Consider the following 26,691-nt stretch of genomic DNA (forward strand, 5'->3'; position numbering starts at 1 on the left):
ACTTGGCAAGAACAGGGCTAACCTGCTCCATCCCACAGGAAGTTACAACAAGAAAAACAAACTTAGAGGAGAATCAAAAGAAGATAGTTTTCTGGCATTGCAACCTTTGCTGTTGTCAATGCATTTATTGCATTTCACTTCATCTTCTACATAACTCTTAGCATATGCAGCACCTCTGATGGAAATCAGCATAGAATGACAACAAACATACCCAGGGCTCGTCAACACTCTTGGCTCTATCATTTCTATTTATCTGTTGTCTTGGTAAGTTCCATTATAAACTCTTTCTTGAGGCTAAACATTAATGGGAGATATTGCAAACTCAAAGCTCAAGTTTTCTGCAAGATCAATAGAATTTAAAATCATTGAAAATGCTTTTTTATATAAAAAGGTAATATTTTAGGGTTTTTTCTTTTTTGAATTAAAAGCCTCTTTCATATATGAAGTATTAACTGCATTAACATTTGTTCTCTATGAATATCAAATATTGGTGATAATTATTTGCATGTTAATGCTTATTAGTACATCCAACTGGATGTGAACAATAAATAGAAAAAGGTTTAAAGTGCAAAGCACTTCACATCCTATATTTCTGGAAAAGGATGGGAAGCTGTAATTTCCAATTATTGCAGCCAAGCCTGTGATAATCAGAGTGAAATCTAAGGTGAAAATAATATGAAAACTGTAAAACAGTTTAACATAAGGTAGAGGGCTAAATTAGTATATTAAAATTGGCTAGAAAACAGAATAAATTTAGTTTCTTTACATTTGCTCAGGTACAGTATTTTGAGTAATGTAAGCAGTTAAATAACCTTGTCCCTACAGCCCTGCTTAATTCTTTCAATAAAATTCTCCTGGTTTTATGCTTGGTTGGTTTTACTTGTTTGTTTTAAAAGGAAAAGGATTATTTGGGGTTGAATTAGAGACCCGGTAAATGCAGGAGAATCTTGCTCAGCTTGTTTTTTGGGGTCACTGTCTCTCCCTGTGCTTTCCTCTCAGTTTTGCTCCTCAGGGATGTTGTCTCTGCTCTCACAGATCACTGCAGGGTTTCTCCTGCCCTTTGCAGCCCAGGACCTTCCACCCTGCTGCCCATTCCTGGCAGGCTGCTGGCCAAGGAGGGAGAGCTGCCAGAGGGACCCCAGCAGCAGAGCTCCCACCACCTGTCCCCTTCCATTTCCAGGGAAATTACCAGTCCTTTGGGACAAAACCTTGGTGCCCAGGCTGGGACAGGGAGCCTGGCTCTGGATGCCACAGGGGAGCAGCTGGTGCAGGGAACAGATCACCCCACACTCACCCCACAGGGACAGTGCCTGCTCTCCCTGGGAAAGGGGAATCTTTAGGAAAAAGGGGATTCATCCCCTGCTGGGTGTTTAAACAAAAGCTGCTGAGACAGTGGACACTTGGACTGCACCCAATGGGATTTGGGCTCCAGTTCTTGAGGGCTCTTGAAAGTCTCAGCCCCAGTCAAACCCAGCTCCAGTGTGGGGCAGGACCTGACCCTAGAGCAGCCCTGTCCCCAGGCAGGGTGACAGCCCAGCAGGACACCAACACCTACACCCTGACAAGATAACCTCCTCTTTCTTTGGGAAAACAGAGTGTAATTGCAGCTTCATTCAAGATAATGACCTACATAATTTTCAATAATTGGATACAATTTATCTTTTCTTAATTAAAAAAATGGAAATTAGCAAAGGGAAGGGATACTGGAAAATGCTTCACTTGAAACCTCTTCATTAATTATCAGGATATCTAAACACCATTTTGAAAACTGCACTTACAGAACCAGAATCCAACAAATATTTTTTTCATTAATCTGTTGAGTTTACTGTAATTCTCTAATTTAAAAACCACACCTATTTCTAGGAGATATCTGTTTTATTGGGTACTGTTTGCTTTACTGCTAAAGTGAGTGATAAATCCACATCTACTTTCTTGAACAGGTAGCACAACCACCAGTATAAATGTGAATGTACACTCTGAACTCATTAAATGAAGATGCTTAAAACTCCCTGACAGTCTCATAAATTGCTTGGATCTTCCCAGAATTTTCAGTGGGCTTTGTATCAACCACAGCATTTTTAAAATCCTCATTTTAAAATTAATTTTTATAATTCACATCATGCTCCTTATAACTAGATCTGGCATCAGCATTTGATGGATGAAACAAAACAAGCCAGACTTGCAGACGTTGGGTATCCCTGTTATGTGGTTGCATATGACAAGGGTTTATAAACTCAGTGTAACACACTATATTTACCAAGTCTCATTTTACATTTGTGGAGTTACTAAATTACTTTGACATATCCCCAGTTTATGTTCTATTACTGAAGAATAACTACACAACAGATGGCAGTGTGTTTGCATAACAATTTTTTAAGGCAGGTCAATCTACAAGGTAGTTATAGGGATTGATATATATTGGTGAACATGGGGATTATTTTTGCACTATCAATCAGACAGTCAGTCAACACAGTAATTTCTATATTGCAAAGGAGAGGTTTAGCAAATATATATCATTATGGACAATTCCTTAAAGAGCAACACCATAGCACCAAGAGTAGAGCCAGTAGATGGAAAAATGATGCTTCAGATAGAATCATTTTCCTGAGGGACTTCAAACCTCTGAATCTTAAAGATAATATTAATAAAGAATGACTATGAAATCATACTGAAATTCATCTGGTGTGTGAATAAATATCTATAGCTGTATCTATTGCACTCTTCAGCATCAAACAATAGATAATTATGGACTATGTCATGTCAAGTGAAGATAATATCTTGCAAATAAGGTAATAATTATAAAGAAAAGTTATGCAGCTCTGAGTGTTGTTTCTTTGTTAAAAAACAGAAAAACAAATCCTAACCAAAACTCTGAATCCTTGATTCCTGTAATACAGTAAAAAAATTTGAATCGAAATTTGCATTTTCTCCTTAATTCTTAGTCTTAGGGGAATTACTTTGGCTGTCTTACATAAGTCACCACTCTGCAGTGCTAAAGAACCTGATGGCACTGATTAATTCATTGGGACTGGTTGTTCTTGTGTTAAGGTAGAATGACTGGAGAGAGAAAGTAGAATATTAGTCAAACTGCACCTCAGGACGTCTGGCTTCAATTTCCAGTCCCATCCTGGTGCTGTTGTCTGGATTCAACTATTTGCATGTCAGCAATGAGGACAGTGATTCATTCTCTCTAAGAATAAAAAGCATTATATCAAAGTGAGGAACGGTTGTCACTTATAGTTGATGTACATTTTAAGTGCTTCTTTCTATTTTGTCTGCCTGTAAGAACTAAGGAGTGACGTTCCAAGTAATGCTCATCCAAGGAGACAGCTAATATTGATGACTTTTTGCCAAAGCAGTGAAACAAAATAACGAAAGAGTTAACAAAGCACTGTTAGTGTGTGTTCTTTCAGGGAACAATACAACGACCTTATTAATTAGTGCATTTTTTAAAAAAGAACATCTCTTCTGGCATTCTACTGCAATGTTTGACTGCCATTGGAGAGGGCAGGGAACAGCTGTTTTCCATGAGAAATCCTAGTGGGTGAGAATTTCTATTTGTATGTTCCCTGCTTAGTGCCAGACCACTAACTTTTTGTAATGCTTGCTCTGTCTTTGAGGCACAAAAAGGGTGAGGTGGTGTAATAATTTGGAGGCTGAAAATTAACTGCTTGATGCCTCCTGTAGTAAATTTGACCCTGGAATATTAAGGGGTGTTAAATAAATTGGACAAAGAGGTGTTTGGGGAGTACAAGTGCCAGACATACTGCCATGAATGAGCAATTAGGTGTTCACCAACCAGCTTATCACAAATTACATGCCTACAATATCTATTACTGTAATGACCTTGAGAGTTGCCTCATATTCTCCCTTAACCTAATGAGCATGCTGTGTATAATCAATTACGTCTGCAATTAAAATTATAATTTGTCTAACAAACTCTTCTTCACTTTCTGACAATTTTTAACAAAGTCTGTTACGTACTGGTAAAAGATAAATATTAATTTTCTGTTGTGCTCTATTTCTTTTTCTTACTCTGTGGCTAATTTATTAAATCATATTACTGCTCTCCACTATTTTTAAAGTTTTCAGCAGAATTTATTTAAGTTTCAGTCCTGAATGCCATGGGATAATTACAACATTTAACAGCAATTAATCATTTCCCAATAGAGTTTGCAACCTGTGTTTGCCTGCTTATTGAAATTTGTTTGTATGTTTCACTCATCAGTTCCACAAATATTCTGCCTTTCACTTCTGCACATCTATTCCCTGTTTCACTGGAGTGACCAGAAGATATTTTGCTGAATAGAGCTGGCAGTTCTTTGCCAGTGCAGACCTCCTGAGGTCAAATCAACTCAACATCAGCAAAACACAGCCCTGACCATTAAGGAACAGGATGCCATTCATTACAATCTGCTGCTAATTGCAGAGTCACCCGGGCAGACTGCTACAGAACAACTTTTTTGCTTATGTATCCAAGTGTTCAACAAAGAGAAAGATTCAAATAGAAATTCAACCTGCTAATAATAAGAAAATGCAAAGACATGGAAGGGGGGGTTTAAAAACGGGTCCATAAATTTTATGTGCAAGCAAAGCAAACCCTTCTCTCAAGGAAGGACGGCCTTGGCTTTTCTAATGCACAGCTGAAAGGGCCCTGAATGCCCACGCTGAGCCCTGGGAGTTTTGGGTGAATCCCTGAGCCATCCCTCCTGTCTCCAGCACCATCCCAGGAGGGGATTCAGGGCAGCAAGGGCACAAGGGCAGCAGCTTGGCTCAGGCACAGGAGTGTCAGGATGGGCAACAGCCAGCCAGAGTCTCCAGGGCACCACACAAATAAAGCCAAGCTGGAACACAGCTCTGCCCAAACCTTTGGGCTCTCCTAAGCCCTTCCCTGAGCCCAGCAGTGGGGAGGCAGCCCAGTGACAGCACATTCCAGCACAGTGGTGATTAAACCATTCCAGCACAGTGGTGATTAAACACACACCGGGGCCATACAGATGTGCAGAACAAGATCTTGTCTCCATCCCAGTCTGCTGCCAGGCAAGCCCAGCAAACACTCGCACAATGCAGCTCCACAGGCAAGGAATGAGATGGCAGTGTGAGTCCTGAAGTGTGCTGTTGATTGTGGAGCCCTGGGAGGCAGCACCTGAGCCCAGGTGCCGCGGGCAGGCGCTGCCGCAGCGCGGAGCGATCGCTCCAGCACATCCCTGCCAGGACAGCTCTGCCTTGGCCCTCAGCATCGTTTGTGCAGAAGGGAATTGGCTGAAAGACTCATTTCCTGCTCCCATGATCTGCTCTTAAACCTCCCAATTAAGTGAAAGTATGTCAAATTGAAGAGCTGTATTTGCTTACTTTCCTCCTCTGATGCAGCGTTTCTCTGGACTGACACGTTTTTAGTGCTATGAAATATGGATGTCTATCCAGAATTGAGAAGTGATGAAGCTGTTGGTTGTACAAAATTAATTCAGCTTCCCACAGAAATGAGTTTTGCATCCTCTTGATTTTGTACCTTTGGAATGTGCTGCACCTGGCTGGGCTCTGAAGGATGAGTGACTGCTGTGCAGGACAGTGAAAAGCAGAGGAAATGGGAAAAAAGGTGCCTTAAGGTACAGAAATACCCATGAGCCACTTCTTTCAATATGCAACAGATAATGAATAAACTACCCTATATTTTGTATTTATTTTTGTCACCAAAATCTAATCAAAGTTCATTTTTTTAGAAACTCAATAGTTACATTAAATTAGATTACACAGAAAATTAAATCATAAATCCATGTAACTAGACCCTGCCTCTGTCTTGGTTGCTTCAAAACACAACTTTGCTCTCTTGAGCACCTCATTTAATTCTAGGAGGCTGAGCTTCCAAACTACTTATGGATTTGATCATTTAATAACATGAAACAAGTAATTGTGTGGGGAAAAATTTATTATTTAATTAGGCCTTACTGGTAATCAATAGCAATCTATTAATTCATTAATTTGCATATCCTTTGTTTTTATGTGTGTCCACAAATTTTGTTAGCTTTTTTTTTTTTTTAAATTTATGAACTTTCTACCTTCACTATGCTGGAGGAGCTCAAATTCTATGTATTAAGCAGAGAAAACAACTGAACAGTGGGAATGCCTGTCTGCCCTATGGAACTGACTGCAGGGCAAGATTTAATACTGGAAACAAGGAAGAGAAATAAACAACAGGGTCTATTCTCCCCAGGATCCATGCATAATTCTCATTAATGTTAATGAAAGATACTGAATGGATATGCACTGCAGGGAGTTTATTAGAACTTAATAAATGCTGGTATTTTCCTTTCTTTTAACTTTATAGTTATTAAAACTGAACTTCTCCAGGTGAAGTGAAACATATTTAAAGAAAAAATAAAAATGTTATATTGAATTATGCTTCATAGGTTGTTTTCTCAAAATACTATATTTCATTCAGAATTATAGAATTTACACACATTGCTAATAACTGTAGGATTAAATTATAAACTACATGAAATCAAAAAATGACAATTGTAGGATCAACAATATTTGTAAAGAAATGGGAAAAGCCCCTCTGATTTAGTTCATGTGTTTTTAACAAGTGCATTGAACCATTTATACCAGAGAAAGATTTTGCCCCAGACACCAAGGTTGTGCTACTTACATCAGGCTCAGACAATTGCAGGCAGGTTATAAATCCACATTCTGCTGGATCATAATTCTGAATTTAACTCAGGGTGGCCTTGCCAAAAGGCACAATTGAAAGAATGGCTTTTGTTGAATTCAGAGATGACTTATTTGCAGGAAAAAAAAGATTCATTAAATGCAGTGTGAACTGGTCCTCTCCTCAGTCTGGGCAGACTGACCACTCCCCAAAGATAATTCCCTCCACCTGACATGCAGGAAGGCCAGGTGAGGAAATATCACAGTGATGTTATCTTTTCTATACTTCGCAATGGAGAATTAATAAAGCTCATTCACAGATCTATTAAAACCATTAAAAGATATATAGTGTAACATCTAGGTATTGTGTTTAATATATAGAATTATAATTGAAATCAGAGAAATTAAACATTCATTAAATCAGATAGAAAAATTATTAATCATTAGAGATTTTAACATCTTTACAAATAAGATCAAGACAATCACTCACATGAGCACTTTCCATCTGGTCTAGTTTATTTTCTTTCAGCCTCTCACAGAGAGAATTTGGATCAGTGATGCCAGCCAGATGACATGAAATGAAGATTTCATGGTAGCAACGAAGGTGGTAACTCACAAAAAGTATAAGTGGAAGAAAAAAGAAAATGGTTTGGTTTGTCCAAGATGATAATGGAGATTACCAAAGGAAAAAACATTTTTCTCCTTCCAAAGACCTGGGCAATGTAGCAAACACAGGATGTCTTTCCAATCAAACACTTCATCTCCAGAGTAGGTAATATGTTAATACAGGGAATTAAAGATTCTTCTCACATTTTCTGTTTGTAATCTCAGTTAAGGAGACAGTCTAATTGTTGATAGATTAATTTTGGTGTTCCCCAATTTATGTCAATTGTGGCATCATTACTAAACTACCCAGAGATGCTTTTATTTACAGAACTCATTATGCAGGAGCTTCAATGATAATTTTTCTTTCTTTCAAAAGCAAGGGGCTGAAGAGTGGTTATGAACTGAAAGAAAATGCTGAGCAGCAGCACCTAATTTAGGCACAGAATAATTTATTTTAAAAATCCTAATCCTGAACTGACAAGTTATCTACCAGGAATTTCTCTCCAGGAAAAGCCTGGCAGCTGTGCTGGACTGCACCCATAGATGTTGATTTTTTTTTTTTTTTTTTTTTTTTTTTTTATGTGATCCAAAGCAGAGAAGAGGCCAAACACCTCAACCTGATTTTATCAGGTTTACACTTACAGAAGGCTTACATTTATAGAAGAATCAGGCTTTGTTCCATGACTATTCCTTTCTCTTTTTAAGGGCACATCTCCTGACATTTGGTAAATGTGTGTGTGCACAATCCATCCAGAGACACTCAGATTTCTGCAAAAGGGAAGGTTTGGGTATTTCTCCCTGCAGGGAGAAAAGCAGCACAGTTTGGGAAAGCAGCACAGCACAAGCAACAGGATTTCTCAGTATCTGCCAATGAAACTGCAAACCAGCCAAGCACAGAGGAGTCCAGAGCTCCAAAATCCAGCCCTGGCTGGGACAGTGCCCTGGGCAGTGCCCAGTGAGCTGCATGCACAAGTGCAGGGTTTGCCCCCACTGCACACAGGGAAAGGCCAGTGGAAAATGTGAGCACACGAGCTGAGAGGGGTCATTTGGTAAAGCTCCCTGAGACTGGATCTTAAGGGCACATTTCAAATTCTCTCAAGGGACAGCTTAGCTTTAGGGAGTGAGCAGAAACCCAGCATATGAGTGATCTTGCCAGGGGGCACCCAAGCATCCTTCAGGAGAGATGGGGCAAATGAGGCTTTAGAAAAGGGTTTTACTGTTTTGCAGGAAGCTCTTGACTTGTCCAGTGTGAGCATGAACTGAAACACACTGCAGTATCCTGACTTACTGGCTTTTATAAAAAAAACCCAGTAAAAATATTACCTACTTTTTACCCTGTCATCCTGCCTGGAGCTTGCTGAGCAAGTTTTATTCTATTATTTTAACCTTAGTTTTCCATTTCTAAATCGTTTCAAGCAGTGTAAGAAAGAAAATCCTGCATGGGCTAACATGGTGCTGCCAGATCAGATTAAAATGGACTAGGTCAGATATCCCTGCATTTCAGATGTGCTTTCCACAGACTACAGGGCAGTGTAGCCACCAGCTCTTTCATGTGACACAGAACACAGGGCTAGGAAAAGCCTCCATTCCATTGATATTACATGCAAAAATGTTCCATACATTCTTTCTTTGTTGACATTTTTAAGAAGCAAACTCCTCTAAGCAGTGCAGGCTCTCTGGGGATCTGCAGGAACAGCTTTAAATACACACTTCTTTCATTTTCAGGAGAGGAGGTGACTTTCAGGGGAAAAAAATATGGAGCCAACTTTTTCTTTCTTACTGCACTGAGGCACCCAGGGCTCTAGTAAGTGCATTGCCTTTGTCTGGCCCAAACTGGGTCACTACCAGGCACAAAGATCCTGATCCTGCCCTGTCACAGCATCCACCCTGACAGCTGAGGCACACACATAGCACAGATCAGTCAACTGAAAACGCCCTTGGGCAAGAACACCCAATAAACCCCACCACAAACAGTTCAAGTGAGGAGAAATGCCTGCTTATGGAAGGCAGCATTGGCAGGAAGCAGAGAAGTCTGGTTTGCACATGACCTTGTGACATCCCTTCTATCTGTGGTCAGCACAGGAATGATTTTATGCGGATCTTGGGAAAAACAGTACCTGGTAGGTAAGAGTGCAAAGTCAAACGTGCAAAATCACATGAGATCAGAGCACAGACACATCATGTTTCATTTTAAAGCATTATATTAATTTTTAGAAGGAGTCAGAAACCTATTGAACTGAAATCTAGCTTTGCAACACTTGCTTAAAAAACAATTTCCACCTACTACAAAACAGAGGAAAAACATCAAGTTACACATCTGAATTAAATGGGATTACTTTTGCACATTTCTTGGTGAGATACATTTTAGTTGAAAACAATGTTTTGTAACAAAATAATAAAAAAAACCAACAACAACAACATAAAAAACAACCTGAGCATTGCCTCTTAGATGAGGAGTTTAATAAGATACGAGACTGACAAAGAGAAGTATTATGGAGGACATGGAGCTTGTAAAGAAATTCATACACTAACCACACAAAAATTAATCAGAGAGCCTTGACTGTGCTATTAATGATTTTAGACCTCATGCACAGGATTTCAAAAGGTTTTACATTTCAAGTACAATACAGTATTTGTAGGACCTGTACTCAAGAGTGGCATTTGATTGATTGTACATACTCTGAGACAGAGAGTGCTTTAAATGCAAAACATATTGCTGTAACATGGGAACAAAGAAGTGAAAGATACTTTCTAATTAAAACAGAGGATTTTGATCCTAATCTCAGTCATTGTGTGGCAAATAAAGAGCAGCATGTCATGGATTTCTCAACACCCCTCCCTATATTGTTTTTTTAGGTCAAAACATGCCAATTCAATAAACAGATTCTTCCAAAGGAGGTTTTGTTTTCAGAAAGAAAAAGTTTTGTGTCAAATACTCAGTTATAACAGTTTCAGAGGAAAAATTTTCTACCTTTTCACTGGAAATACTTTTTCATTTTGATAACTGCTTATTGAAGAAAAGAAAAAAAAAAAAGGCTGATTTATTCAAGATCCTTCTGCACAACAATTGTAAATATTTGAATATACTGGGGTAAAAAAAAAAAAAACAACAACAACAAAAAAAGGTTATTTTAAAATCTTTTTTCAAAGCAGGAGCAGGCTGTTCTGGAGCTGCAGAGGAACAGAGGTGGAGAGCTCTGGAAATATTTAACTCTTCTCTGTGGGAATTAGTCAGGTCACCAAAGGTGACTGAAAGTTCCACGTGGAGCAGCTGCTGGCACAGCCACTGCCTCTCCAGGCTCTGCTGGCAGCAGATGTGGCTGCTGGGGCTGGGACAGGCACATCCACCCTGCCATGGACACTGGGGATTCCTTGGCCAGCTCCCACCCACCAAACCCAGAGAGGAAAAGCCAGGGCAGCTCTGGGGCTGAACAGGAACGTGCCCAGCCACGATGGAGCTGGATGTGGCCACCAGAGCTGCAGGACTTTTAATATCTGCAGGCCAAAGCAATTTAAACAAGCATTTGAACCCACTTACTTGCTTATTATAGTTTAATTTAGACAGTGTCAATATCTGTGACTAGCTCTGGGGATATTTTTGGAATTAAACTACCTAAAGAGAACATTCATCTAAGAAATCCATATGGCAGGAAAGAAGGGTAGAACTGCTAGCATGGAATAGTAAAATGTTCCTTTTCATTACCATTCTTCAACTTACATGTCTGGAAATTTCATTTACTATCCCCATTTATACTTGCCTATTTTTAACCCTGTTTTTGTTTGTGGGTTTTTTTTGTTTGGTCTTGTTTTTTATATCTATACTCCTTACATACTCTTCTCTGTTTGTACAGGGACAGAGGATTATATTGTTTTGGAAGTCAGAGGTACAGCCTTCCATGACATTCAGTACTGAACATTCAAAATAATCTAGATTCAGAGCTATCATAATTCACTGGTAAAGAGAATCTTTCAAAAATTTCAGTCCCCATCCCTTCAGGGAACTTCACAATCCAGTATTTCTAGATCAGACTTCATTATCCAGGTCATCATTTCAATTTATCAGTGCCTTGGGGCCCTTGGTATTCACAGCTAGGATGGTGTTATGTCCATCAATCACCAGGCTGTTTCCACATTCCCACTTTTCTTTCATCTTCTTCAGTCTTCAAAACAATCTCTAAAACTTTCCATGGGTGTACACTGAACACAGACACCTTTCTGTCAACTGTTACATGTTTGAAGTCCAGGAACTGATCTGTACAAATTATGGGGCCCAAAGAACTGCTTTTGTTCTAGACCCTGTATATTATTATTTGTTTTAGGGAAGGTTTACAGATTTACCAGTGCCTCTTAAATCTACAAGCCTGGCAAAAAATAGCATTTTTTTTTTTTTCTGAAAAGCTTATTGTTCAGTCAAAAACTAAATGTTACATGTTATGAACTGAAGTAAGAACCTGACAAAGCAAAGACTTATTAGGACTTCTTTTGCATCATAGAAAACACAGGTCAGGCCAAAGGACTGAAAGGAGATTTAGACCAACACAAGGCAGATTTTGAAAAAAGCCCTGAAGGAGAGGGCAGGAATTATTATTCAGAGTGAGTAGAAACCACAGAGCTGGCAAAAAAGATTTAAGGGAGGGGGGAGAAACTCTCTGGATGATCCTGCTGCTTGTCTGCCTCTGTAAGGGGCAGTATAATCCTAGCTTTGAAAATTCACTAGCCCCAAACCACCCCAAACTAAATACAGCAATGAAATAGAATGAAAGTTTTGAGCTCAAAACAGAATAACAGCCCCCAGACTACTGAATTTGCTGTACTAATTACCTGTCCACAATATTACATAGTCTCCAACCAAATACTATTAGTGTGCTTCTCAGAGTAATTAAAAAAACACTGCTGCACTTCCTCAAATCATTTTTGGACGTGTCACGAGCTTCCAAGAGAATCATCATTCTTAAGGGTAGAGCACAGGAGATGATTTGTTCACATGTCTCAGTACAATCTGGTTTTCAAAAATTTGTTTCTTCCAAGGCTTTTTGTACCTGAATTTTTAGATATGTTTAAAGGTAAGAAAAAATCTTTGTATTTCTCAAACTCCTTTTTTCTTTTTTTGTTCTTCCAAGAGAGCAAAAGAGGGTTTCTAGTACTCCACTGAACCAGGACTCACGTCTGCTGGTCTGCAGGGAAAGAAGGCTGAGGCATCAAAAGTATTGCAGTTAGTGAATTTAATCCTTCCAATGCAATTAGTCTGCAATGCCATCTGATTAAATTTTAAGACTCAAACCTCAAGTCCAGCACTTCAGGTCAAGACATAAATACACAAAGAGGATGAAAGAGAAGTCTGCTGTGGGCTTAAATGAGCTCTGGGCTCCACAGATCAGGGAAAGATTTTTGAGGAATGCAAGCCAGGTAGATTGATTTAAGACAGTATTAAAAAACATCTGGAAAAGAAAAATATGAACATGAAAAATAATCATGAGACAATCTTCTCAGTGTAAAATAACTAGTGGAATGTGTACACATAAAGTAAGTTTCTGCACACATACCCACACTGCCACCATCAGCTTTGCTTTCTCATTTATTTAGGGGAACCTGTAATTGGCAAACAGGCCCTTTCTCATGGATAACAGAGGAGGTGCTGAGCTGCTGGAGACTTCAACACTGCTGCAAAATAGAGGATGTGCTCATACATGTCTGTGCAATGGACACTTGCTGTGCAATATTATCTTGTCTCTACAGATAAATTAGTTGCCTCATGCTCCTGCCAGCTTGATTTGTTTAGCCTTTACAGAGTACAGAATCCATGGAGTTTCTTGTGATTGAATCTCACATAAGAGGTAAACCTGAGAGCTTATTCTACACTAAGCTATACATCCACCCAGGCAGCCAGAGAATTTGCTGACTTGATGATGAAAAGAAGGCTATAAAACATACTAGGGAAATCTTGAAACGTTGCTCACTTGACATAGCAATAAGAGCCCTGCATTAAGATGCAGAGCTGATTTCCATGATCCATGAAATTGCCTGGATATTTAAGGCATTCTCAAAGAGAACCAGCATGAAACTCACCCTCCATTCCCAGCACAAGGACACCATGGGTTTTGTGTTCTCCAATAAAAAGAGAGCTCAAAATTTCAGAGATTAATAGTCTTTAAGGGAGAACCTAAATACAATTTCCTTCCTCTCTCAAATAATAAGAAATAAGTATTCAAAATCTCTTGAATGCTAAAGGACAGTTTTGCTTGCTGACACACTGCTCAAGTGCCAGAGATGTTCAAGTTCTCTGTTGTGAGTGCTTCAAGAACATCTCACAATAAAACAGTGTGCAATTTTGTGACCATCTTTGGAGAAGCAAATTTGTTTTTCCCATAAACAGGTGACAGGGATGGGATAGGTACAATAGGTGGAAAGCTATGAAAAATATTATGAAGCAATATATTGCATTATTTTATGGTCTGCGGCTTGGGACATGGTTCAGAATCCCTTACCATGGGTATATTTCCAGCTGCTAAAGGGTGACAAAAGACCCATCTATACTTACAAATAGTGGTGAGCTGAGGGTCAGGTATAATTACTTCCAATGATCCAGTGCAAACAGCCAGTAAAGGGGGGATTTGAAAGGGCCATAAGCTTCCTGAGCATGGACCTGCAGGCTCTGCTGCCTTAGAGGCAAAGCTGGAACAGAATTCAGCAATAATGAAACTACAATTAAATCAAGAACACCTTCCCATTAGGAAACTAGAAAGGATTTGACACAAAGTGCACACACCAGCAGCTTTCACACCACCAAAAGGGACATGAAACACTGACAGACAACATTATCACTGATTTCTAGCCAAAATCACATGGGAAGGTTCCTCTCCTTTCAACATGTGCATACATTGCACATATAATTTTCAGTATCTCCATTGCAAAGAAAGACCTGAGACTTACATTTAGGTTCAGGATTTTTCTTGTACATGCATTACCATTTCTTCTTGTGGACAAAGGAGAATTCCTTAATCTTTTTCAGACTTAATTTCTCAGATTTTGTCTTCAGCAAGGGCTGATATGCTTTTCCATTTTGTAGTAAAATTTTGTTACTGAGCAATTGAAAAGGCAATACCCTTCTCCTGCTTCCTGTATTTCTGTTCCTCATGCACATTGTAGTAGCCCTGTATTACACAGGTATACAGAATTATACAAAATATAAAGGGAAAGGACTCTTGAAACCATCTGGTATGTGACCCCATTCAAAACAAAATCGCTACACCTAATTAGCTCCTGAGATATGCTTTGCCTACCCTACTAAACAGTTCCACAAACTCCCTTGGATATCTGTTGTGATGTTTTGCTGTTTTTACTTTAGATATTTTTCTAATGTTTAGTCTGTTCCAGAAATTTTAATTAAAAGCTCCCTCAGAGGAGAGTGGATTATGGTGGATTCTCATACATGAAAAAATACTCCAAATAAATCCACATTGAGAAACATGACACATTGAATTTAAGGTTCATAAATTATTTGTAGGTCACATAGGTGTTTTTCCTAACTTTGTGATTCAGAACAGTTTAAATGAAACCAGCTATTTATGTCTCCACCCTATTGTTCACTTAAAAGAAGATCTTGATCACAGTAATTTCTTTCCTGATTGAAGTTTTGAAAGCTCTAAATTCTGTGAAGAAAATAGTTGCTGGCATTTTTGGATGATAAACATCCCAAAGAGATGATGATAAATTACAGTGTTGCCCAATGATGCAGAAAAGTGGAGAAATGTAAACTGATAACCTCTGATTTATGAATACACACTTGTTATTGCAAAGTCTAGGGGTTCACAGTTGTAGGAATGGGTCATTTTCATCTCACTGATTATTAAAAATGTGAGAAGGAGGCATGAAGAGTGGCTGCCATTTTGCAATAAACACTTAATGCTCTTTGTTTCCAGAAGAACTCAGAGCAATACAGAACCTCCTGCCTTTTTAAGGCCTACATAAGCATTTGTTATTGTTCACAATCACAGTAAATGGGAATTTTTTCATCTGCCTTTGCTCATTCATTTAAATCATTCTTCTCACATATAACCAAGATATTAAAATAAATCCTCAGATTTTCTTTGTAAATAACAGGTTTGGTGATAACAGCAAAACTTACTTTGAAACTGTTTAAAATTATTATCTCACCTATCAACAGACACTGTCAGTGAAACCCACCCAATGCACTCAAAGTCATGAGTCAAGGAATCTGTTTTGTCACAGTACAGAAATAAATTATGTTACATTCCTTCATCACATCCCAAGCTTGATGATACTGTAATTTCTTCTTCTCTCTCCCTATTACCTCCCTGTTGAATATTCAAAGCAGGCAGCAAAAGGGAGAAGGAAAATATAAGGTCAATACAGCAAATTGGGAAAAAAGTAATAAGTTCCTATCCACAGTCATTTGGTTGTTAGTTATCTTAATCAACTCAAACAGGGTCTCTGAGACATCTAATTTGATTTTACACAGTGCTAACCCATAGCCATATTTGACTTTCTGCTGATTCCAAAGGTAAAAAATAGCCTTTATCTAATGTGGAGGCCTATCATCTAACTGCACATGCAATTGCATTTGCATTGTGAGGCAGTGACACATGGCTGGAGACACATCCTGGATGTTATCTGTGGTATTACTCAAGTGGAGAATATAATAATAAATCCTTCTCTTTCCCTTCCACCCTCCCACCTTTTTTTTGGAAGTACACTTAAAATCTGGTTTTTAGCTTCACTGGGGCCCATTACATTTGAACTTCAGTAACGAGAGTGAGATATGAATACATTGAGAGAAAGCATAGACAAAAGGTATATTTTCATAATGTGGTTCAGTTTAACTGTTCCTATAATTTGCTACAACTCATTAGGCAATAAACAGAAAAACAAAGAGATCATGAATGGAAGGGCAATATTTTCTCCATAAAACAAACAAAAAACTAAACCAGATGCCTCTTTCATGAGGCTTTCTTTGCATAAATACACCCAGCAGCTTAGAAAAGATATTTTCGTGATTGAAAATTTTTGTCTAATAGGAAAACCTGTAAACATTATCTTGTGCAATTTCAATAAAAAGTATTTATTGCTATTGTACACTTGGAATTTTTTTATCTCAGTCATAAAGTAACAACATATCAACTTGATGAGCTTTGATCTTTTATTAGTTTTTATAATTGTGTCTTAATTTGTATTCTGCATACTGAGCACTCACCTTCACCGTCTGTCCAGCTTCAGGGCCATCCTGTAAGCAAAGGGAAAAGTCTCAGGTTAGAGGATTTAACTAGGATCACACAGGAATTCAGAAATCTTACTCAATAATAATTTATATAAATTACACTGTCTGTTAAATTAGCATATTTTTATTGAGGACCATTCAATACTAAATTTTTGGATAAAGCTTCTTTCCATATCAGACACCAGCAAAGTGAGAAACTACCATCACAAAAACAACAGTTTCTATTTTTCATTTTTTCAGGTTATATTTTTCAATAGCTAGCAATAGATTTCTGATCCTTGTGAAAATAAAATCACATGTGGAAGTAAGAATTTAATCAAAGTATGCTTGCTTAAATTCTTATTCTAGTGAATGGGCTTAGTCTCCTGGTTTGCTTTAAACATTTTTGGTATAAAAACATCCAGCACAAACAACTGAAAGGTCAGAATTTATAATGTATTTACATGGCTACAGCTCTCAGCCTGCATATAAATAGCTGTGAGGAGGGATCACCTATCTCAAGTGTGTGCAGTGGGTTATGTGTGGAACAGGGGATGTGGTTGCCTTCTCTAGAGGTCAACCCTGCAAACACTTCTTTGAAGGAAGAGCATTTCCTGAAATACTCCCAAACAAGCACAGCATTTGAGAGTGTTTGCTGGCTTTACCCCAGGTTTTGCAGTTATTAATTAACCACACTTTCCCGCTGCTTTCCTTTTTAGGTTTTTCAATGGCAAATCTAGAAGACTGCAATGCAGTTATTTGGCTTCTTGTTTTTTACTACTGTTATTTTGCATTTATTGCCTCTTGAAGATCCAACGTCCTTTAGTGATTAGACTAGGGAAAAAGGCAGAAAGCTTGATAAAACAAACCATTAAACCTTTCTTAGCTGACTGGTTTACAAACCTGGATGGAAAAGGTGAGCGAGGTGCCATGGAAATGTTTCTCCACCACGTTCCCAACCTCTGTGCTGTGCAGAACAAATCAGCCACTTCCTGGGGACACAGGTCACGGAAACGCTCCACCGGCCCGCAGGGGACAGACAAGGACATCTGGAGGTGGCAGGTCAAGGCACAAACACAACCTGAGTGCCCCAGCCTCAACCCCAGCCTGGAACTGCTTCTGGTCCCCCTGGAATCGCCCGAGCTCTTCCTCACTGGGATACAAGCAAGAGCAGCAAAGGCAGGGCTGATTACAAGGAATTATGTGATGCTTTGTTTCAGAATTATTTAAGTCTCTCAGATAGGGGCAAAGTGAGTAAGGCTCTATACTGAGGCATTTAAAGGAAAGCAAATTTTTCACAGACTCAACCATATCAAGGGAGAAATGCTGGTATTTATCTCCTGTGAAAGTCAGAGACATTTTCTTTTGTGATTAGAAATGGGGAAAAGCCAAAGAAATTTAAGAGAGCTTTGGATGTGTTGTCTGAGACAGCAGCTTTACAATGCTTTTCCCCATATAGGATATATATATATATTTTTTTTTTTTAATATTGATCTTACAACTCTAATTTTAGGCACCTAAATATATGACAAGCTGGCACTATGCTGATCAAGCAGACCACTTATTTCTACACATTAATTACAATTTACAGGGAATGCTCATCTATTGTAACTATAATGTGTTTTTAAAAATACATTAAGTTAATTAAGACTATTTCCTTTAAGCACAGTGTTCACAACCCTGTAAATATATTTTGATTTAATTCTACCTTGGTGACTGTGATTTGAGAGTCAGTGAAATGAAGCTATAAAATAAATAATGGAAGCACACAGACACTGCTCACAGTCATCTGATCTGCTGTGCTCACAGTAATTAATAATTGCTGTAATTCCTCACTTGAAAGTCAATTATGTAACATTATTAATACGGTCCAGAATTCTTAGCAGAGCCTCAGTTGTGTAGATCCAACAAGCAAGTACTTGATTCTCATTTCAATTCCCTGTAGAGAGGATTTTTTGCTGCCTTACAGAATGGCATTTGCAGAATGAAGACCTTAAAGTAACCTTTAACACCACTTGAACTTTCATGACCAAAGGCTATGAAAATTATTTTTTTCCAGTATTAAAACATGTGTTCAAAGGACTATTTGAAGAAAATTAAGTTCCATGCCATTGTATTACAGTCATCTTTATTTTTACTGCATCTTGAAGCCTGCAGGTATTCAGAAATATTCTCTATAATCCAGGAAAGGTAACTAGGAGCTACTCTGCAGTTAACAGGTTCACAAAAAGGTTAAATCAACCTGATTGTCAAGAACCACGTGAGGCATTTGAAATAAGGAGAGATTAATACATGTGAAAGATCAATTATTTCCATAAGCACAGAGACAACATGTTTACATACACCAAGGTTATAATATAAGAATCACACTTATCATTCTGATAGGAGAGAAAACCAGACATTTTCTCAAAGTAAAGATGTAGTGGCAGGTTTGGATCATTTTTGAAAATCCAGATGAGGACAGACAAGTCTATAATGGATATTTGCTGTAGTGGGAACAGAATTGAGCAAGCTCTACCTGTAGCAGCTCCCAAAAGAACAGGAGAAGACTGGTCCCAGCTATGGGTGTTAATCTGCTTTGAAAATGTGTCTATCAGACACTTTTTTTTTTTTTTGTACAGAATCAGTTATGCCACCACTATTTTCCTTTTGTCTTGTTACAACTTATGGTACTAAAATTTAAGAAAGGAGAAAAATACATTTAGAAAACAGGTACTTGCAAGCAAAACAATCCTGGATGGGGACAAACCCCCAAATTTTGTGGGGTTTTAGTTCTGCAATGCTGTGTCCCTTGGTAGATTGCTGGGCACAGTAAACCCCTTGTAATTAATTTGTGCCTTCCCCGTGCATTGTACACAGTGCATCCATAATATTGCTATTGGCCAAACTTGGGGCTCAAGGAAGAGCTGCAAAGTTGATTGGCAGACCTGATTTCCATACCAGGAATAAAGGAATAGAAAAACTAATTAATTTTACTCATAAAAGGAAATCCATGTCAACACTAAAACAGGAAAAGGACCTTCGTTTAATCTGAGTCATTTTTCAAAAGGAGAGAGAAGGGAAGTTTGTACCCTTAGGGCATCTGATACTTAAGTAGATAATTATCCTTCTTCTGCAGCACTGCTTTATTATCATGGCTCAATGAACCATTTATAAATGAAGAATTTCCCCTCACTTACCTCTAGCAAAACTGCTGCTTACATTAAGACAAGTTTCCTTTTCTCCTCTTGGATTTTCCCCAGCAGCTCTCGCCCTCTCAGACTCGCACACGCCTCACCAGCAATTGTTTGTTCTCTACCTAGCTCAGGGCCACAGCCACAATTTTTGCATTAATGATGGTTTCTGCAATCTGATGTTAGCACTGTACTGTTTTCCACTGCAATGGGTTGTGGAAAATGTGAGTTAAACAGTTCTTGGGAAAGCTTTTGTTACCATGGCACATCGCAGAGGGAGTGGGGGCTGGTTCTGTCCAAGGCAGGACAGGTTTTCTCTTAATTTTGTCACTAATCTTTACTGTCATTCCACAAGTTCTCTGTATCTCTGTCTCTGCTCTTCCACACATCATCTGTCTTTGCTAAGACAGCATTTGCCAGGTAGTGCAGTGGAGGTTTCTCATCAACCATGAACCTCTCTGCTCAGGTGGGGCCACCAGTGCTCCTGCAGCACCCATGGCATTCTGCAAAAAGGACTTGCACTTCCTCCTTTCATCACCAAAACTCATTTACAACTCAAACTAGATTTTAGATATATTTCTGTCTTTGATTTTGATAAATAATTCAAAGGCATAATCACAGAATGGAGCATCTTTCCTGAACTTTCCATATTTCAAAATAATTCTACAAAGAATAATGATAGAAATTCTGAATCAGAGCTAAATTAACATGAGAATGTAATTAGGACAACATTCAAGTTATATTTAACTATGAATATATAAAAAGGAAAATGTTAGAATGAATTCATGAATTTGAGGTCATTAGGAAAACAACCATCCACTGCAACTTTAAATCATAGATTTTAACTAAACTTTTTGACACTAGAAAATTTTTTAATTTTATATCTGGTCAGATATTAAGCTGTATACCTGCTCTATTCAGCTCAGAATTCTTCCTAAGTTTAAAATTGCACAAGCTATTCATTACTTTCTACAACAACCCACTGCAAACACAGCTATGAAACCACTCCAGGTGACTGTATTAAAAATGTGAGAGAAAGTGAGTCTGTTCTTATGTTCACGTGCAAATACTCTTTAGACCAAAGCATCTACTGCCATCTGAGATGCCTCAGGGCATCCAGCTGCCACTCCAGAAGGGCAGGAGTCTCCCATATGTCCTATGCCATAACTTCCAGTCAGCTGGGGAAGCCTGAGTCATTTTGGGGTGTCTGAAATGGCTGTAGGTGCCTTGGTTTGGACAAGAGCCCCCCCATAACAGAGTGGCTCAGCAGGACAAGGTGCTGCTACCCAGCACAGACGAGCTGCAACATTGATGACAGCACTCTGCCTTCAGAAAGTTTGAACTTCATCTTTCTCTAAACACTCTAATTAATATTTTCTGTGATTTCTTCGTTCATTCTAAACTGCTACTGACTGATGAAGTTTCTATTTTTAAGCTTTGATGTGCACAGCTGTTATTTCCTTCAAGTTCTCTGAGTCAGTCCACATCACTAGAGCACATGCAATTTAATATGTCAGCTTCCCCATTTTAAGGAGTGAAAAACCTTTGCACCTTATTAAAATTTGTAACAACATATTTCACTCTCTAAATCTTGCAGAAGGCTCTCAACAGCCTTACTTCTCTCCCTAATACCTAAATATGCATACACAAATCAATATGCAAACCCTCACACACACTAAAACCTCCATTAAAGATTCATTAAATAACTAGGAATGTCAGTATTTTTCAGATTACCAGCAGATAGTAGCCTAAAACTCCAGGTATTTTAGTGGAAATGCATAACCATAAATGAGCAGTAAAGCCAGAGTGGATCAGACCCATTTCCTTTAAACTGAGCTAACACCTAAGGATGACCTATGCTTTCCATGGAATCCCTTGTATTTTCATATTGGGCACAGCAGGCCACTCCTTTCATGATGCTGGCCATAATCCAAATTAGCAGCCTGGTGGTCTATCAAGACCATAACCTGTTTGGAAAAGTGGTGGCCAAGCAAGCAGGGTTCAAGCTCCTGAGCAGCTGCAGCACAAAATGCTCAACCACACGTGTGCCACCTCTCAGCCCTCACCAGCCCTCTGAACACAACTCAAAAATCTCTTTTGTTTCCCATTTGGGACCACGAGAACTTTGATTTGCCTTAGATTTTGCCTTTGATTTGGGCAGCCAGAAACACTGACTGTGACATGGGTCTGCAATGGGCACCTCTTGGCAAAAGTGCCAGAGCTCTGCTCAAGCACCAATCCCCCTTGCACACGTGTGGATGGAAGGATGTGCTCACCCTGGGGATTTTGGGGCACGACTGAAAAGTGAGCATGGGATAACTGCAGGCTGATTTGAGCTGATCAGAGAGAGAAGACTCAGGTTCTACAAGAAAATCAAAACTCCTGGCCAACATCTGCATGCTGACCACTTCAAATGTAATTTTCCTTCTGCTAATACACACAGAGTGGAGGCTGAAATTCAAAGGCTCAGCAGTAATTTTTATTTGCTTTTTATGGATTTTGACTTAGAAGCTTAAATTATTGTAATTGTGTATTTAAGGCCTAGGCCAGGCTCTATGTTCACTTCAATAGGACTCCACTCAAACCCACAAAGTGCCTATTAAAAATTTTCACACATAACTATCAAGGTACACACGTTCTGTAGTTCTGAAATGTTGGAAAAATGGCCTTTGGGGGGTCAAAAAAGAAAGAAAACCCAAAGAAAAGAAACCCCAAAGAGGTTGAAATTCCTTTTATGTGACAAGCTTTAGAGCTGAACACAGCTTTTTCCTGGTTAAGTCCATTAATTTGCTATATAGAAACATACTTTCAGTTTTGACTCTTGTTTTATTCCTGAATTTGAACTTCAAACAGAACAATTCAAAGCTTTAAAGAGGAAAAAATTAAAGGCTCTCCAGGTACTGACACTCTAACAATAGGAATAAAGTTCTTTTTTTTCTCTTTGTCTTTTTGAGGAACCACTTAAAAACATTAAAATTGACAGGTTTTCTTAATATGTGAGGCTTTAAAAGTACAAAATACAAGAGGAAAAAGGCAAAATATCTAAAAGTGAAAGGGTAATTGCCACTTCATGAAGCTCCTGGGTCTCACCAATATTGTTAGCTTTCTATACCATTTGTTATAAAATTTTTTAACTTAGGAAAATTATTTATTTTCAATGTGTAACACAGTCAGGAATTCATAGCTCACACTAGAATAGAAACAGTTCCTGTTTCTTTTAAAAGTCTTCCCTCTCACAAGAGGGAGTACAAGAGTCCACATCTAAATAAACAACAAGAAACCCAAAACCCCCCATAAAAATGACCAAAGATATATTCTAACAACAAAAAGTAGAAGTTAATAAAATCTCCGAAAGTTTAAAATGTCTCAAATGTCTATTTTTAGCATTCTAGTTTTACATTAAAAGTATTTAGTTACTAATAAAAATTTCCTTAATGATTTAATTTTGGGCAACACCTCAAAAAATTAACATATTGGTTTTGACTAATTTTTTTTCATTAAAAAACTGTCCCAAACTCTGGAAACTTAATACAGAGACTTAATATTCCTGCATGCATTTCATATACTTAGGTAAGCAACTTAAAGCACAGCAGCCTCTGCTCTCCCTCCAGCCTGAAAACATCCCAGCCACTCACAGAGCAGCCCCCAACAGGGACTCCTGCCTTGGGCTGTGCTCATTTCAGGATTCATACAGATCAGATTCTGCCACCACCTCTTGGTACCAGCAGGAAGAACTTGATGGACACCAGAGATGTCCATCAGGAGGCTGCTCAGGGAACAGCCCAGCCCTCACTGGGCAGAGAGGGAGATGCCTTGGGGTGGCTGCTGGGAGCTCAGGGACTGGAACAACCAGCTGCAGAAAACTGTAATAAATTGTTATTTCCAACTATTTAATGCATCTGTATGAAAGAACCCTTCTGCACACCCATAAGCTGATGGGAATGCAGAAATAATGTGCCATGGGGGGCAGCAGGAGGGATTATTCTTTTCTTACACTGTTTTACATGAATTTGCATCAAGTGCCCCAAGCAGAGAGAATCACTCAGACAACTCTTCAGGTATTAAAACTCACCACAATGTCCCCAGATTCAGCTGAGGAATGTGGGCAGGGGTATTAAATTCATCATTGCATATAAGCAGAAGTTTTCTTTGTTCAAAAGCTTTAATTGCTAAGAGAAAGAAGTCCCAGAGCTCTGAAAAAGCACAGGAGAATGCATGACTAATAAAATTAATATAACTGAAAAACAACTGCCAGTCATTTATCTTTTTTCTGCCCTTGAACGATTCTTCACATTTTGAAGGCTATGGGAGCAATTTCTCTGTGTGAGGAAAACAATAATGGTTTCACAGATGCTGCCTGTAGGAGGAGTTAAGAAGGAAGAGAACACTGAAATAGCAGAAGCTTGTGCACACAGAGGGCATCAAAAAGCTTTAAAAATTAATCAAATGCATATTTTGCTTCATTACAACAATATGTCAAGGCACCCAATCAGTTCCCAGTAAACCCACAGAATTAGGACATCCATAAACCTGCAGCATTGCAAAACCTGACGTTTCCCCCAGCCCAGAACAAACCTTATTCAATAAAATGGAGTGATTGACTTTAGGAAGGAAATCTCTAGAGGAGTTTGGATTAAGAGTGAGCACCTCATAATAGGAAAATGTAAAGGAGAACTCTTTAGTGGATTTTACGTGTAGAACTGTATTAAAATATATGTTAGAGGAGTGCTTTGGTACAATACAGGAAATAGTATATCACAGAGTTTCCTAGTTTGGGAAAAAACATAGCTCTGAACAATAAAGTTGATTAAGAACCAATGCAAATGCAATAAAGTTACAGTAAAAACTTAAAAACTGCTTCAGATTATTAAACCCACACACAACTTTTTTTTTATATTGCTCTGCCACATATTAGCATTAATAAAAGAAGCCATTAAGACAATTTATCTAAATAATTTGATCTTGATAAGACAGCTCAGTACATATTTACACTAATGCAGAAGACCAGATTCATGCAATATATCAGAGAACTAGTGGCTCCAGTAGAACAAAGAGCAGTCACTGCAAATCTTTGACATGGATCTCTCCACACTATGATAAGTACACTCTTTGAAGACCACATTGCAGCTTTTATACAGAGGGGTTTTTATTCTGCTTGATCTTCCCACCCCACTGAAACTACTTAAAATAACTTTTCACATCAGTGAAATATGCAATAGTTCCAAGAAATTAACAATAAACATCATTTTACTTTTAAAACTTAATACATCTAATTTAAATACAGATATGGCCAGTCTGAACCTTGCTAGACAGAAGAGCAGAGTACAAAGTCCTGCCACACAAAGCACAGTGACTCCACAAGACACAGGGCCACAGCGGGGACACGCGGGATTCACAACTGCTCACTTTCATTTAAACAAGTCTTTCGTATATTTGATATTCCCTTTAAATGCCTTCAGGGTATGTCAAGTAGGTCAACTCAAAGCTCAGTTCCTCATAGCAAGTGGTATTTTACTGCAGGATTTGTCCTCTTGTGCTGGCTGCTGGCCTCGGGGACAGCCTCGAGCAGGAGCAGGTACCTAAGTGGAACCAAGTGAGAGCAGCTGTGGGAGGGTTTGTGGCTCAGAAACACTGAAACTCTGATCCAAGTCTCATTTGGTGAAAACTTACTCAAGATCTAAACTTACATTTGTAACGGGAATCACAACCACATTCTTAGAGTCACATCAAGCTTCTGATCATGGAAAGCCCAAAAGCAGTAAATAACCAGTGACCAAAAGAGAAATGCAGAAGTCCCAGTGTAGAAGGATGTCAACTATAACTGCTCTGAGATCCTGTAAAAAACATCCTGCTGTCCAGCAGCCCCTTACAACTCAGAACTACATCTTTATTGCTCCAGTTGATATATCCTTTTTCTAAATAGATGACAAAACAGGTCACAATTTCATGAAGCTATTGATGCATCTAGACCAACTATAAATGTGCAAGACCACTGAAATAAAAAGCCATGCCCAATGCTGACAGAAGAGACCAAAAAACATTTGGGGGTGCAACAGTCAAAAAGCAGAATTTTGGCCTAAATATTGGAGCCATGGCATTTGTCATAGCAACTAATATGTTCATGCAAAGCTGCTCAACAGCTACAATTGTTGTCCAAATGACCTGCACAACCAGAAAAAGTAAAATTCAATTTATCAAAATAACCCTGCTGGAATTGCAACATGCCATTGCAATGCTTCATTTCAAACAGAGAAAGTGAGCTTGTGATCCAACATTTCCACCTGAGAATAAAAAACAACTTGTGAGAAAATGGTTCAGCATTTGGTCTTAATTAAGGCTGCAGCACCATCATATTCAAAAACTAATGTGATCATTATGAAGCTATATTCTAGCTCATGATTCAGGAGTTATAATGAGCGAATAATCAATTACTAAATATTAGTTATGACAAATTTACTTCCTTGAAATTTATTGGATGCCATATACCAGACAATAAGTTTTCCTGGAAACAAGATTTACCTGGTAGAAAGATACCACAGAATGTGGGAATTAAGGTTCTGGACAAACCACGAGCATTATTGACCTTTTTGTCTATGGCACTTGAAAGTACACTCTTTTTTATGTTCTGAGCATCTATGGTGGGTGACAGTAGTAAATTAATATTTGGTGAATCTCCCTGGAATTTCCCTCACATAATTTTGAAGGCAAATTGGTTTGACCAGAGTAAACCAGTGTATCTGGAACTGTGAAAATCCAGATCTTTATTGGCAGTGTTGAAGTATTTTCTGCTTAGGAAGTTTCCTTTCACCCTCTTCTGTTTTCTCCAGAGTTCTGTCAATGAAGGTCCTGTTAGACCTGCTGCTGGAGAAGCTGGTAGCAGCTCTACTTTCTCCAAATGCTTATCAATATAGAAGATTAAGAGTTTTCCCTTTACCCTTTGCAGCTCTGCACTAACTTTATGCTGAGCAGCACAGAAAAAGACAAAGCTGTATTAGCACGTGGCAGATCAACTGTGCCTTCATTCTGTAACCAGTGAAGCATCAGCTGGAGCAA

General features: G+C 38.6%; 1 protein-coding gene across 1 annotated transcript in view; it reads right to left on the minus strand.

The window, feature by feature from the left end:
• FHIT (fragile histidine triad diadenosine triphosphatase) overlaps window positions 1-26,691 on the minus strand; it is a gene marked incomplete at its 5' end in the record, with an annotated part of 388,529 nt that overhangs the window by 117,899 nt on the left and 243,939 nt on the right. The window contains 4 exon segments of the mRNA XM_079316712.1: window positions 16,463-16,492; window positions 17,369-17,424; window positions 17,427-17,490; window positions 17,492-17,514. Coding sequence (XP_079172838.1) covers window positions 16,463-16,492; window positions 17,369-17,424; window positions 17,427-17,490; window positions 17,492-17,514 — 173 coding nt within the window.

Source organism: Erithacus rubecula (assembly GCF_903797595.1).
Source record: "Erithacus rubecula genome assembly, chromosome: 13".
Lineage (NCBI taxonomy): Eukaryota > Metazoa > Chordata > Aves > Passeriformes > Muscicapidae > Erithacus > Erithacus rubecula.